Source organism: Ammodytes marinus (genome assembly GCF_949987685.1).
Source record: "Ammodytes marinus genome assembly, chromosome: 15".
Lineage (NCBI taxonomy): Eukaryota > Metazoa > Chordata > Actinopteri > Uranoscopiformes > Ammodytidae > Ammodytes > Ammodytes marinus.
The window spans coordinates 22,224,322-22,240,982 of record NC_137219.1 but is presented as its reverse complement, the minus strand read 5'-3'; the positions used below and the strand labels follow the sequence as shown (position 1 = coordinate 22,240,982).

The 16,661-nt window shown below is 42.0% G+C and overlaps 1 protein-coding gene across 1 annotated transcript in view; it reads right to left on the bottom strand.

Moving 5' to 3' along the window:
• Window positions 1-14,847, bottom strand: part of LOC307261486 (ALK tyrosine kinase receptor-like) — a gene marked incomplete at both ends in the record, with an annotated part of 372,653 nt that extends 357,806 nt beyond the window's left edge. Inside the window, one exon of the mRNA XM_080042042.1 lies at window positions 14,103-14,847. Within this exon, the coding sequence (XP_079898168.1) occupies window positions 14,103-14,847 (745 nt within the window). The remainder of the gene's footprint in view (window positions 1-14,102) is intronic.
• Window positions 14,848-16,661: the final 1,814 nt, after the last annotated feature.

Genomic DNA, 16,661 nt, shown 5'->3' with positions numbered 1-16,661 from the left:
AGTCCCATTCAAGGGAAATAGACTTTGAAATATATATTTGATTCATTCTTAAAAATTCTTCATACCAAACAAGAAGTTATTAAAATGATATTTTTGCCTGTTTTTTCAAGTCGGTTGTATTAATACATAGACATGCCAAATGTCCATTAGAAACCATATTGATTGTTGCGTCTTTCCATTCTGTGGCAATGAACAGATTCACTTGTTCTGCGACTACACTAAGTTAATGAGGACAATATCCAGACTCCCCATTCTGTGCAGAAATGCATTGGAAAGTTCAGCCAAAGCTAGACCAGTCTGGGTAATACAAACTGTCAAAAGATAAAAGTTGTTCTTTTCATTACAAAATCCCCTCTTAATGTTTCTCCCACACAGAGTAACCCTGCCGAGCCATGGCCAATCAAATGTATTTTCTACACAGAATACTTTATTAATCCCAAAACAGAAATTCATTTCTACAGTCTATCCCATCCATGTAAATAAAACTAATTCATAAACTAACAACAGCAATCAAACATGAACATGCAAGTGAGAACAAGTGCACAGATCAGCGGGTTGCCTTTAGTAGCTTGATAGCCGAGGGAATGAAGGAATTTGCATAACGATTCTTTTTTTCGTCCAAGCACGTAATAGTACCCGCTTGAGGGCTTAACTGAGAATTCCCTGGAAAGTACAGGGTCGGGTTGACTTATTGTTATTATACTACAGTTCCCACAATGCAATTTGACAATGTATTGTTAGCCCACCCCTGTCAGGTAAAAAAATCACATCTTTCAAACTCCACCGACCCACTTTGTAATACAGGTCTTCTGTCAAAACGTTGCCGTCTCCATCACAAGCTCAATACCACTGATGACATTATTTTCTCAGACAAAGCTCATCCACAGCTACAGAGGATATGAAACAACTGTTTTACAGGCTGACTGGCAAACCATATGATTAGTATATTAACTTTGTGTAAAATCAGTGGAGGGCCCATTTATGGGTTTCTTTTTAAAATAAAAAGCAAAGGTCACCTATTATGCAAAATTATGTCATAAGGGGAGAAGCCACACCCTCTCAATACCAACCTAACCTATAGTACTATACCTCCACTTTTGATAAACACACCCCTTATATCTTTGAATCTAACTGCCAGTTAGATTCAGGGCCAATCAGAGCAGACTGGGCTTTTTGGAAGGTGGGGCTTAAGGAGACTGGCTCTAATATTGAGCATTTCAGACAGATGCTGAAAAGAGGAAATTCAACAATGGCACTGTACAAATATAAAGGATTATATGGACACTACACCATGGAAATCAGTGTCTACTAGAAACCCAAATTACAAGTGTGAACCTGAAAATGAGCATCATATGTGACTTCCAAATCAAACCTTCCTTAATTTTTCCCCAGTTGACATGGTCAGGTTGGCTACTATGAGTGACTGTTGTTTAACAAACCCAGACTCAGACAATTTGTAACCCCACTACAAGCCAAGCTGAGCAACAAACAATGACCGAGGCAAAGTTGAGACATAATCAAACTTTTCCTCGGCGTGCTGCTGTCTGCTTCAGCTGAGGAAGATAAGCCGTCACAAGGCATTGGCCAGTTCAAAACAACGGGGCGGCACCGCTCCTTATTGACTTATTCACTTCTAGCCATCTCAGCAGCGGAGCAAGTTACACTTCTATCCCTGGAGCCGGTTCAGACCAGCGAGCATGCTGGGAGCCTGTGCTCTGATAAGACACAACACAGCCTCTCTCATGGCACTGCTGCTCTGCCTCTTCATCGATGTCTGTAAACAACCTGCCCATCACGCACGCGAGCGCGCGCACACACACACACACACACACACACACACACACACACACACACACACACACACACACACACACACACACACACACACACACACACACACACACAGTGAATGCTATGGGTAATAAAAGAATTGACATGCTCGCCTCTAGAAAGGTGAATGGAGGGCGTACAGGTAATAAGGGATAAGCCGGTTCAGTGAGTTAAACTGCTCTTCCTCTGCCTTTCAGGGAAAATCATATCCATTAAGAGTTTTTTGTCCTGTGTAATCCCATTACATATCATAAAGGGAGCTAAGGGCTGTGGCCTAAAGGTGCGCCCACACGCGCCTCACCTGCCGCTTGATCATTTTGTATCAAAAATGGTTCTACGCACCTAACGTGCCTAGTCTCCCTCCCCATATATTTATATTTATTCCCATAATCAACCATGGCTGCGATCAGACCTGACCCGACACAACAGCGTGCATGTCCGCACAAAAACAACAACAACACGGCCAACAACTGGGCCAAAAGACAAATAAACAGCAACTTAACAGCAGAAATATTAGGTTAGGTGCGTAAAAACGCGCTGCTTTAGAGCCTTATGTAGGCATAAGGCTGCTCCTTTAAAGAGGCGGCCGTGCTTTGTTTGTACGGAAACTGCATCAGGCCACATCTGTGAATGTCCTTTTTAAACTACAGGTGAACACTGGGAGCTTTTTCTACAGACTCTCCTTGTTCCCGTCTGATGCTCTGTGCTCAGTGGTTTGGAGTCACAGGGCCCTGGGTCTGATTTAGCTCAAATGAGAGTTTGGGTTTAAGATGTATGAAAACCATGACCAGTCTGACAAGGAGAGAACAGCTTAGTGGTAGTGCTCCACTGGACTGGAAAGACAATGGGAGTGTTACGTTAGCCCCTAAAATTATCCCTTCTTTCCCCTTTGATTTCTTCGTGCTGCCATCTTGCCAATATTGCAGGAAAATTAAATAGAACGCTTGAAGGTGTCCTTCAAGGACCTGTAATATCCTCCTATATGGCTGTTATTTTGAATGATCATTAACGCTGCGCTAATCAATACTTGTGTATTATGCACCATTAAATTGTGAAAGGAGGCTCTTGTAGTGATGGAACCAGAATAAATAATATATCAATAATGCAGATTTATTTAGCGCTCTTTGAAGTTCGATATATTCATTGATCAGCAAGAACCAGTGAGAACCCAAGTTACGTCCCGCGAAGGTTTTACAGTTCAGGAGTTTACAGTTTTACAGCCTGCTGTGCCGAATGTTGTGCTTATTAAAATTCAGACACAAATCTAGAAGATGGGACAGTCTGAGACCTAGGGCCAATTATTGTTGCAAGTTGGTTTACTTCTGCCTCCTGCTCCCACTCTCTTTTCTCCCTTATTTTCCTCTTTTCCTCCAAGTTAGTAAGCGAAGGAAAAGGGGAAGACAGTCTATTATAAATGTCCCTTGATTTATTATTGTTATTTTATTTTTTCTTTGCCTTATAGCAAAAACCTGCTAAAATGTTTGCTTATTTTCTAGCTTTTCAAAACGCCACTGAGAAGTAAACCGATGTCTTGCTTTGAGCAAACAAACACCCAAGATTTTAAGTGGGATAAGTGGTGAGTTCTTGTGCGATAATTGCAGTTGCAAATTATGTATTTCCATAAAACCTTTTCTAAAGCTCAACCAATGCATGGGTTGACATATTATCCTACGCAACTTTACTTTAATGCATTCCAATTCAAAAGCCCTGTCACATTTACAATCTTTTTTTTGTGAGAGGAAAGATTTGATTTAAAGCGGCAACGAGTAACTTTTAAATATCTTTTAAACAGCCTCATGTTTCCTCTAATAATCATAAATTACCTTTAACAGCAAACGAGACCATCAGTGCAAAGAAAGACGTTTTTATATAGGTTTTATTTCTGCATTTGATCTGGTCGCACCCAGTCCAATTTTCGGTTCACGCGTGCATGCTCTATGTTCACATATCCGTATTGGTCACAGATTTCAGTGTGGCGCAGGGACGCGATTTGAGAAGCCTATCACTCCAGGTGAGGGAAGGGGAGCGGGAGCCTTGTTTGAGACAGTTGTTTGTCATCATAATGACTGATAACGGGGCTGAACCATCAAAGAAAAAAAAGAGAATGCAATGAAGAAAAGCTAAAAGGGAGAGTGATAGTCGGGCAGGAGGGCGTTGCCAAGCAACGTATACACAATTTCACGCAGCGAAACTAGACTGCAGTGTTTACTCCTAAATGAATGAGCGGTAGCCTACTAAAACAAAGTTTACTTTGCCTCACCAGCATCATCAGATGACCATTATTCATCTGAAATAGTCATTATTTACAACATAAACATAAACACATTACCTCATCGTGATCCATACTAACTAACTGCCATCTCTCGTTCAGTCGCTTTGTGTGAGGACACGGGGACTCGTTCAGCTCCGTGAGAGGTGACAATGCATCAACTCATTGCAATCAGGTGTGTTTAGCACTTACTGGCATTAGTTGATGCTGTGTCACCCATAGACTCACGGAGCCGAAAAGAGTCCGGTGCCCTCACACTTTCAACACACGGACACGCACCATATTGCTTCCTGATTATTTGAATCTGCACTCCCTGCACGAGCTAGAAAACAGCTTCACGACAGCTGGCGTCGTAATAATACTACCGCTTTTGTTCAAAGGTGTCGCCAACGTGCCGACTTACTCGTAGTAGCATTAACCTTTTAAGTTACTATTTGAGGTGCACAGAATAGCTTACTACAGTTCTACCAATCTGTGCACGCCTTATATACTTCCATAGGGGTAGAAACCAAAGTATACCTAGTATATTACTTTGCTTCAAAAAAGATGACACAGTTTGCTAACAAGGGTAGAAAAGAGCAGCATGGCATTTAAATTGGCAAACACAACACATACACAAATAGATATGTCCACATGGTATACAATGTGCAACTTGGAGAGGAGAGCCTGGGACCACTCATTTATGCACGTTATTTATTTATCTCATCATGGAAGTGGAAGTGTGTGATTTTTACATTCAGCTCCTGTACACTGTGCATTCCTCTCCACACCTCGCTCCCAGCTAAAGTCCTGCGCCTCTTATAAGAATCACCGTTAATCAAACAGGCAGCTTGCGTTTTATTTTTTTAAAGAGCAGGCAAGTGGCATAAATAACTTAAACATCGGGGAAAACAAGGTGGTTAAAAGACATTGCTGAATAAGAAGTGAAACTGGAAATCACCATTAAAGTCACCTTGAGTCCGGCTCATTGACATAACAGTGACACATGCAATGTAACCACAATGAGGGTGATTAATATCGTTAAAAAAAGAAGGAATTAGCTGCTGTTTACTCTCTCAATGTGCTCATCCGTAGAAGCTCCCAATTTGGCAAACGTCACATTCATATTTTATTTTGAAAGTATGATAGGGTACAGAATACTAACAGCTTGTCTTTTTGGGAAACAGTTTGCTGCTCCCCCAGCTCTTGAGATGGGGCCAACTAATGTGAGGGGCTGGTGCACACCAGGGTGTTCATTTCACCAGCTCAGGCAGACACACATAGACACAAAAAGTCACACACAAAAAGCAATTTCTTCTCTTCCATTAAGTCAAGAAGAACTCACCATCTCATTACTTGCTGGCAGCAGCCCTGTTCAATGTGACTGTCGTGAGTGAGTATGAACAGGTTCCGGGGCCATCTCATTAAAAGGTATTAAGTTCCAACCATCCACACGGGACATGGTGACAGAGAATTGGCTGTTTACTTTGACAGAGGACAATCAGAATAGAGAGGGCCTACGTTTGCAATATGTAGCTCTATGTGAGCATTTGAGTGGGAATGTTAATATGTGGTGAGTGTGCAAGGTGGTAACGACATCATTGCACTGTCCCCCGTTTAGCTCAGTAAAGTGGGCACTGAATTTTGAGCGCAGAACATTTTGCAAAAAAAAAAGTCAAGTTGCTGTGAATGTCTCATTATTAACATCTGTGAAGAATCAATGGATTGTAGCCATGACACCTTTCATTTGGAAGTCCTTGTTCTCATGGCGTCTGTCTAACAATCGCTCTGTCATTAAAATCAAGCCAACACTGAGACACACAGCAGCACTTGATGGCGCTCATTGAAAGTTGCAGTATCGATCAGCGTGGAAGGGGCCTTGTGGGGGTGTCACAACACACCGCAGACTCCTTGAGTTAAATTGATAATAGAAAAAGCTTAAATAATAAAGTGGCATGACATTCTGACTTCTCTATTGATTTCCCCATTAAGTGGCTGATTGATACAAGCTTTGAATGTCAGGAGTCTCATTGATTGCCACTGAGATCCACACACCCCGCCAATCGCAAAGTCGTGTCACTTTTCCTGTGGCTCTTCCACCTGGATGGACTAAATTAAAGGGTCAACAGGTGCAAATATGTTTTGAATCTAGGCTGCGTTCCCAGTAAAGTGATTACACACACTCTCTGATGTTTGGTTAACTGCATTGGAGAACGATGCCACTACAACTTCCAATCTCGGTCCCAAGAAATTTGCAAATTTGGAGCCCAAAAACAACATCTCTGAAAAGCAAAGGCTTAATGGGCAATAGAAAATGCTTGCCGTGGGACTGTGTTGTCAGAATGTGGAGAGACTGTCCAACTGCAGAATTTCTTCTTCAAGCCTTAGGCATAAATTGAAGCTAGCCAGGCCAGCAATACAATGTCATTACATGCTCAGGACATGCATGCCAAGATGAGAATGATCTACAGTAAGTATGGTTGCAGAATCCAGTGAAGTTTGAAAAGTCATGTGGGGTTAAATACCCTGGAAGCCTGGACTAAAATAGTCAAAATCAAGGTATGATATCTGATTTGGGTGTCTCAATTAGCTTTTACAAAAATCTGATACAAATAAATATTCGTAAATAATAATAAAACTTAGTTAACAAACAGCTTGTCTACTGTCTAGACCGTTTGAAAGGACTGTGTGGGCGTGGCCGAAACAAACGGTCTCCATGCCAACAGTCACTGCTTTTAGAGAACATTCGGGCAGAGAACTACAGTGATTGGTTTAACATACAGTGTGTCATAAGAACCAGAGCATCCAAACCAAATTTAGTAAAAAGGATTTTGTGGGTTTGGGTTAACAGGGGCTTTAACAACCCACTGGCTACTGAGAATGATCCAAAGTGTGACCATACGAAGAATGGGACTAAGGTGTAATAATAATAAAAAAAATATTTATAGGCACCTATCAAAGCACTCGAGGTCACCTTACAATGCAGACTAACTGCCTTGTAAAGTGTAATATTCCAAAAGTCTTTTCAGATTTGGGCTGACATTTTTTGTAATTATTTGTATTATAGAATCAACTGACTTACAATTGCATATCACATGCACTGTTGTATGAAAACTCAGCTTTAGTTGAGAGAGAGCACAATCAGGGCAAATCTCAATGTCACATAAACACTGATAATCATACACCTAAGGGCATGTTGACCTGACCCAATAGTTTTTCTGTATTTCTTGATTTAATATATATATTGTTTGAGCATTGAGGCAGAACTAGGTTTCAGCTACTGCCAGCTAGGCTACTGCCTCACTGTAATTGTTGTGCATATAACAAATAAAGAACTTGAATATGTTTATCTAAAGTTCCTCAAAATACACCAATCTAATTCAAACTATAGTAATAATTCAAAAATAATGATGGATAATGATATACTACTTATAGTAGTCCATCCATCTGTTATTTGTTTACAGGCGCCTGTAGTGAACATGAAATAACTGAACACAAAAGAAAGGCAACAAGTAAAACTGTTCTGCCGTACTTTGATTGACAAAGCAAACTGTTCACAGTCACTTAAGCTGCTGCAGCTTCTCTTTAGACTTTTATCCAAACTACTTTGTCAGGAGAAAAGAGAAAAGATTATTTGGGACAAGCAAAATGAATGGTGCATTCATCTTTCAAGGAGACACTTCTTCAGAAAAAAACGGGCCACAAGCAACTTTGGGTAAAACAAAGTACCTTTGAGTGAAGTAACTTTTTTGCTAACACTTATTATTTACTTTCTTTATGATTCAAAAGAAATGTTGATATTTGCCTGACGGGGTTAAGATGTGCGCACACTGCTAGGATCCTGTTTTAAGCCTTCCCTAAGGGAAAAGGCAGCCGGGGGAGCTCAATAGAAAACTCATGAGAGAATGTGTTTGCATTGTTTGCAGCGGAGCTCGGAGGCAAACATGGGGAGATAAGCCCCTGACACGCTTTCCTCTGGAGGATGATGCTAGCAAACTTTTTACTGCAGTAGCTTCAATCACATCCCATCTTGTTAGGTATGTTTAGAAAGTCTCTCTCTGCTCATGGTGCACCGAGGAACACCAACATCTTCAAGAGCCTTGGCAGCAGGTATGTGCAGGTTAACAAAGCAAGTGCTCCCCCACTTCCTCCCACCTCCAGTACTGAGATCGTTTAAATGACTTGCCGGCAACCTTTTTATAGGCTCGGCTTGGTAGAACATAACAGAGGTTAATAAAGTAGAGGTCAAATCTGTATCACACCTGCACAGCACTGTTTTCCTCCATTTTACTATACGCTCTTAGTCATACAAGCATTTTTCTCATTAATGATCTCCCCTATAGGGCATGTAAGTATTAAATGAACTGAGCATAGTTTTAATGCCTGGGTTCAGGTAGGCGCGTTTGCCTGATCGTCAAATTATTCTTCGTGCCATACTTGGTATTTATTTCATGCTAATAGCCTGCATCTTACCGGAGGCTGAGGGGGAAAAAATAAACAAGTGTAACACGCACATTACAAGGAAAAAAGGTTCAATCAGGGGTGTGTAAAGCGACAGAGCGAGACAATACACATTAGGGACTTGAGTTGAGTCATTTTATACGGAGGAGGGAATTTGCGTGACACTGGCAGGAGGGAGAATGTATTTAAGAGGGGAAAAGAATGGATGGAGGGAAAACAGCTGTGTGTGGTTGTGTGTGTGGGGGGGGGGGCAACAGGGCTTGTGGTTGTCTGTGCATCAACAGTGCATAAACACATTGGTGCCTCGCAGAAACACATTAGGTAATAAATGCTGATGCAGGCAAACATACAACAGAGTCTCCTAGTAAGAATAGAAGGCAGAAAAGAAGAGAGGCACTTCAGCAATGGCACTATAATAAATATAAAGGATTCTTATGGACACTACACCTTAAACTGTTTCTAGTAGAAACCCAAACTACAATTTTAAACCTAAAACTGAGCATAATATGTGACCTTTAAGTATATGCTATAACAGTAAAGTCCTATTGAAATATAGCCACAGTATTGAAAATGTCAAATCACAAAGAATAATAAAACTCACCATATACCGTATGAAGGACTATCTGTTATCACATGAACACAGTTTTGATCACATGACAATTGAGCAAACTCCTTCTGCAGATATAAATGATAAGGTCCAGTGAAAGCTAAAACAACAACAACATTGGCCTTGAGTTAAGATTATTTTGTCAAACCACTATTTCCAGACGTCAATACAGAGCTTCATCTCTCAAATGAAACTGATGTTCACAGCAATGAGCTGCCCTCCTGCTTTAATTAAAGTCCGCTGAGAATCATTAATGCTGACATCATAAATATGTGGAACAATAACATGACATCATAGGACCACAGTAATAATCTGGTAACGGTCGATAAATGATGATATTAAACAATCCTGTCCTCGCTGACATTGTTCAATCAATCCAATTACACAGGAACCAATTCATTTAACCTGCATGTTGATGTGATGTGAGAAGTGACAGTGTGCAAAGCAGAACAACAGAACCCCACATCCATTTACAGGTGAAACTCGAAAAATTTGAATATCCTGCAAAAGTAAATTTATTTCAGTAATTCAACCTAAATGGTGAAACTAATATATTATATAGACTCATTACATTCAAAGTGAGATATTTCAAGCCTTTATTTGTTATAATTGTGATTATTATGGCTTACAGCTTATGAAAACCCCAAATTCAAAATATCAGAAAATTAGAATATTACATAAAATCAATAAAAAAAGGATTTTTAATACAGAAATGTCGGCCCTCTAGAAAGTATAATCATGCATATGTACTAAGTACTTGGTATGGGCCCCTTTTGCATAAATTATTGCCTAAATGAGGCGTGGCATGGATGCTATCAGCCTGTGGCACTGCTGAGGTGTTATGGAAGCCCAAGTTGCTTTGATAGAGGCCTTCAGCTCGTCTGTATTGTTGGGTCTGGTGTGTCTCATCTGCCTCTTGACAATACTCCATAGTTTCTCTATTGGGTTCAGGTCAGGAGAGTTGTCTGGCCAATCAACACAGTAATACCATGGTCAGTCAACCAGTTACTTGTGGTTTTGGCACTGTGGACAGGTGTCAAGTATTGCTGGAAAAAGTAATTCAGCATCTCCATAAAGCTTGTCAGCAGACAGGAGCATGAAGTGCTCTAAAATCTCCTGGTATGCAGCTGTGGTGACTTTGGACTTGATAACACAGTGGACCAACACCATCAGATGACATGGTGCCTCAAATCATCACTGACTGTTGAAACTTGACAGTGGTCTTCAAGCCCCTTGGATTTTGTGCCCCTCCACTCTTCCTCTAGACTGTGGGACCTTGATTTCCAAATGAAACGCAACATTTAATTTGGATCAGTGATGATTTGAGGTATCATGTCATCTGCTGCTGTTAGTCCACTGTGTTATTAAGTCCAAAGTCACCACAGCCATCTACCAGAAGATTTTAGAGCACTTCATGCTTCTGTCTGTTGACAAGCTTTATGGTGGTGGACAATTTCCATTTCCAGCTAGACTTGGCACCTGCCCACTGTACCATAAACCACTGGTAACTGGTTGACTGACCATGGTATTACTGTGCATGAATGGCCAGACAACTCTCTTGACCTGAACTCCATAGAGAAACTATGGGCTATTATCAAGAGGAAGATGATACACACCAGACCCAACAATACAGAGGAGCTGAAGGCCACTATCAAAGCAACCTGGGCTTCCATAACACCTCAGCAGTGCCACAGACTGATAGCATCCATGCCACGCCGCATTGAGGCAAGAATTCATGCAAAAGGGGCCCAAACCAAGTACTTAGTACATATGCATGATTATACTTTCTAGAGGGCCGACATTTCTGTATTTAAAAACCTTTTTTTATTGATTTTATGTAATATTAAAATTTTCTGAGATTTTGAATTTGGGGTTTTTATAAACTGTAAGCCATAATAATCACAATTATAACAAATAAAGGCTTCACATATCTCACTTTGCATGTAATGAGTCTGTATAAGATATCATTTTCACCTTTAAAGTTGAATTACTGAAATAAATGAACTTTTGCACAATATTCTAATTTTTCGAGTTTCATCTGTATATCCCAATTTTCTAACATGTGTTTCCAAAAACATTACGACAAGCTATTTTTCCACAATAAAAGCTCTCATAAATCAATACATAAATAAAATATGTGCTCATATTTTTGTGAAGTATCCAGACGTAGCCTTCAGTGGTTTTTGCTTAGTTTAATATGGGCTCGTTGGGTTTAAATCTAGTTTAGAAGTTACTGTAAATGAACATTTGGACATGTTAACCACGTTGTTAAACCACGGTGAATGATTATCACAGTGACGCCTCAGAAGATATTATCTAACCAACATTTAAAAAGTGCATGTTAATATCATTTCTGACTTTTAACACTTTCATCACTTATTAGAATAAACTGACAACTATCCAGAAAGTGTGCTTGCTCCATTTGGGTTTGTCTTTGGTACAAAGAACGCTGTGATTTGTCCTGTCTTCACTGCAGTTTGACAAAAGGTCACTGTGGGAATACTGTTTCCACACTTCCCATAACAGATTTCAAATGGAATGGATTTCAAATGGATGTGCTTATAGAGTATAGAGCCTATTTCCTTGGTGAAGCTTCCTCCAGGAAGCCCCTGCTGCTCTGGGGCCGTATTCACAAAACATTTTAAGGCTAAGAGTAGGTCCTAACGTGCTGATTTAGGAGTAACTCTCAAAAATAAGGGGCGTTTCACTCCTAATTTTAGGACTCCTAACTTTTTAAGATAAGTTTAATTCACAAAGCATTTTAGCGCTAAAACTAGCTCCTAAATCTATGAAAAGCTAAGAGTCCTCGAGAGGACTCCTAAGTCACTAAGAGTAATTCACAGACAACCATTTGATGGCATTTTGGAGAGATTTAATGATAGTGAGCTTAACAAAAGGTACCTTTAATAACTGTGAGGGTTTAATGATCTTAGTGAAGTTATATTTAGAAAGTATAGACACATTTATATGTATTATATTCATATATATATTTATTAAGTTCCTTTTCCTGCAGTTGCTTTGGGTTTACGATGCGCTGAAAGTTACTGTTGGTGTCACGTTTGGGTTTAATTTCGTACTAGAGTAGGCCTATAGCCTATGTGGCGCTTCGCAGCATCTCCTCCGTTCCACAGGTCCGCTGTCTGTATAGGTGCGCGTCTCGCCTTTTTCCTTCCGCATGCACTTTACGATTTCGCCGGCTGTTGTTTCCAAATTGTGAATTTCCTGGTTTGTCGCTGTCTGTATTGCTGCATAGTCGCCGTTGAGAGAAATACAGTGAGTGCATGGCGTGCAGCTGTTCAATGAGGATATTTGTCCCGATTCAAATCATTGTAAAATGTAAAATGAATAGACCTATGTGGCGCTATTGTAGCCTATAGGTTAATAGTGAACGAATGTGTGGGAAACCCTGCAGTATCTTGGTTTCATGTTAAATCAGTGTCACTTGTCATTAATTGTATTAAAAACTCTTAACTTTAATACAGCGACACGATATGGATATCTCCCACAGTGTTTCTATCATAAATTCACTCTTAGCTCTCATTCCCTTTCAGCCAATCACTGTGGGCATAGAAGGTATGAACATGACGTCATCCATAGCAACAGGGTCAACCCCGCCCCCTCATTTTAGCTTAGTAGTCCCTCCCATTCCTTAGTAAAAGTTGGTCTTATCAGCTTTGTGAATAGGTTTTAAGAAATGACTCCTTACTAAGAACTTTTAGTGCTCCTTAGGAGTACTCTTAGCGCTAAGATAAAATGTTTTGTGAATACGGCCCCTGAGCAGCACACTCCTTAATGATTAAAGACTTGATCAATTCCTGGGTTATACCAGGACGGAGGATGGAGGGGTGCAATAAACAACGGATGGCAGCCAATTAATGCAAATGAGAGCTGCTCACTTTGCACTCCCTTGCCTGTAATGCACACATACAATATTAGAGTGAATTAAGGAGTGAGGCTATAATGATATCTCGTTATCTTATCTCATCTGCTTCTTCTAAAACATGTTGGATCTAATGTTTCCAAGTGTTTTTGGAATGGTCTACGGTTTTACAGTCTTCTCTTTTGTGAAGTGTTTGGTATAAAGGGTTTCTGAGTCACACTGATTGTGCCAATGCTCAGGAGAAGAAGGACGAAAGGACCCTCAGGTATTGAGTGCTAAAGCTCTTTTGGAGATAACAGCTTAATTTGTGCCTTATCAAAATAAAGCCTGTTGATCTTAAATCACCAACCTTTCCTTCAGCACTGGGTGACTCAGGGAATTGAGAAAAGTTACCGTTGAGGAAAATCCAATGGAAACATATAAAGGTCTTATGCAATGTACAGTAAACATATAGGTGTGTTATAATGAAGCACAGAGGCCTCTTATTCCCTGCCAAATCAAATATATAGGGCTCAGAAAGGGGATAATGATAGACGCCTCTAGCTATGCTGCATTGATGGATCCCAATAAAGATGACCCAATTATCAAAGAGTTTCAGAAATAAATCAACTTGCATGGTTCAAGTGTTACACACACACATGCATGCACACACTCACACATTTGGAAAATGAAGCTTTGTGAGGACCAGTTCAGGCGTTTAACCATCAAAGTGAGGACATTTTTGGAAAGTGAGGGTATTCTCCTCACTTAATGGCCATTTGAGGGTAAAGACTAGTTCTTCAGGTTCAGGTTGGAGTTAAGGCGGTATGGGTCAGGCATTTAGTTATGAAACCTAGGGTTATAGGTCAAGGTGCAACACAATGCATTATGCCAATGGCGTTCCTCACAAAGTGTGTGTGTGTGTGTGTGTGTGTGTGTGTGTGTGTGTGTGTGTGTGTGTGTGTGTGTGTGTGTGTGTGTGTGTGTGTGTGTGTGTGTGTGTGTGTGTGTGTGTGTGTGTGTGTGTGTGTGTGTGTGTGTGTGTGTGTGTGTGTGGTGGAGGGGGCAACATAGGGAGAAGTAAGAGAGAGACTCACTCTGGGAGGATATCATGAGGTAGAGGCGGGGGTCTGCAGCGCGTATGGCCGCGGTGTATCGATCCTCTATCCCGGGCACCTGCGCCTTTTTCTCGGGCATGAGGCGAACCCTGAGCCGGCCCCCGTCTGCGCCCAGCCACCACTCCAGAATAGTTGTTAGATCCATTTCCAGGGTGAGCGCCGGGGCCTCCTCGTACACAGACAGCCCCCCGCATCCCGTGTTGACTATATCCTCTCCTATTTCCACCACAACTTGGTTCGACTTCCTGCTGGCTTTCGTCAAGCCCAATTTCAGAACCTTGGACAGCGGCCGCGTGTAGAAGAAGGGGAGCTGTCCGTCAGCACTGGACGCGTTCCCAGAGTCTGTGGCGGCAGTAGACTTGGGCTCGACGAAAGTAGCGATAGTTTTCTGCAAAGGTATGCAGTCCATTTTCAAGTTTGCGCGCACAGTGTAACAGCCGCTGTGTGTCTGGCAGTCGCCGTTCAGGGGTCTCTTGATGAACTCCGCCAGGTAATAGCGCAGCAGAGAAGGGACCGCAAAGTCCACGGCCAGGGTTTTCCTCTTGAGCCTTGAGTTGATGGTTTGGTTCAGGTCTCTCTTGCCCCCGCTTTCCCCGCTGATGTTGCTGCTGGAGCCGGCGGTGGGTAGATCCATCCCCGCGGTGCTCCTTATCGGCGAGGCGCACTGCAGCCCGGCGAAACATGCCGCAGAAGAAACAAGCAAAAACAATATCCTGGCGTCCATGGTTTAGACAGTTTTCACTCATTTGTTTAGGGGAAGCAAAACCCCCTTTAATCCCACCATTCACCGCCTCCTCTCCCTGCTCGTCTCACACACCAGCGCACAGAGAGCACACACTAGAGTGCGAATCGATAATCCTGCGGGTCCTGCGCCTCTTCGCCGGTGCGCACCCGTGGCAAGACGAGGGGAAACTGTTTTCTTGTTTACAATTGTTTGTTAGTGACTGTTGCTGTCCTTCCATCTTCAAATGGAAACAGTGCCTTCATCTCTCCTTCTCTGTCCCCCGCACACACACACACACACACACACACACACACACACACACACACACACACACACACACACACACACACACACACACACACACACACACACACACACACACACACACACACACACACACACACACACACACACACACACACACACACACACACACACACACACACAGACGGTCACACGCGCACCTTTCGAATAATGGCTTTTATCGTCAACGCGAACCCATGCAGGGACTCTGATTGATATGCCGGCCGGGTCCGCTCCGGTGCCTTTCAAAGACTCCCCCTGTCTGTTGGCAAAGTTGTGTCGGCGGTACAAGTGGTCTCTCTGTCAGCATTGGGGTGCAGCGTCTCTATCCTTTGAGGACGTTTTTCTCCGGAGACTGGGTTGCTGTCTCCCTCTCTCTCCCCTCGCAACTAAATCATGCTTTCACAGCGAGTTTGGAGGAGCAGAGCATCCGATAAAGTTGAACGGGAAAATAATTCACTTCTAACATTCATGGCTAAAGGAAAAGCCCGGCGGCAGCCTTCTTTTCGGGGTAATTGTCTGCTGAGGATTCTCATTGGGTGAGAAATGGCAGCTCCGCTCGCCTCTGTCTGACACACCAGCTCAGGACAGGCGGTAAAGTCATTCACACATGTAGGCTTATTTGAAGATGCCAATATTATTATTTTTTTTCTCAGCACGGCTCCCTTGTGAAAAAGCTCAGGAGCTTCCTCCGTTATTCAATTCAACTCAATTTAAATCACTTTATTCGTCCCCGAAGGGGCGCATGTAGCTAAGAAAAGAGACACAATCAACGAACATAAGCAGCGCACACACTGCATAATCAACAAACACACGTATCATACTTACACATTACACAATCAAGCAACACACACATTTGCAGTAACAATGTTCAACACATAAGTAATAATTTCTAAAATGCTTAAATTATTAAGTGCATTGCAGAATGTTCTTAAGTCAGTCAGTCAGTGATCAGCATCAAGGAGCTGGACAGCCCTGGGGATGAAGGTTGCCTTCCTACTTTGCGTCTGACAGCATGGCTTAGGTGAGCCACTTGAACTCAGGAAACTGGATATGGAAGGGGTCCTGAATAATCCTATGTGCAGATTTTACAGGCTGCTGATCATATAGGGGGAGAGAGCTCGAACAGGCTGCCCAATGATTTTTGAGCAGACCTTAACCACATTCAACAGGCGGCTCCTGTTTTGCAGGGTGATGGTGGAACCAGCTAGTGAAGGAAAAGGTTATTATGTTTCAATGAAGGCATATTAGAATGTGGTGAGAATGTCCTTGTTGATCCCAAACGATTTCAGCTTCCTGAACAGGTACTGTGGCACTTTTTAAGGATTTCCTCTGTGTTAGAGAAGAACTTAAGCAGGTCGTCAAAGAATGCTCCCAGGTATTTGTATTCCTCTGCTATCTCCACTGTCTCTGTTCGGGGGAGAAGAAGGTCACAATCATCTCCTTGTTCTTGCTGATGTTGAGCCCAAGACCAGAGCTTCCACACCATTCTGCAAAGTCCTGCAGAGCTA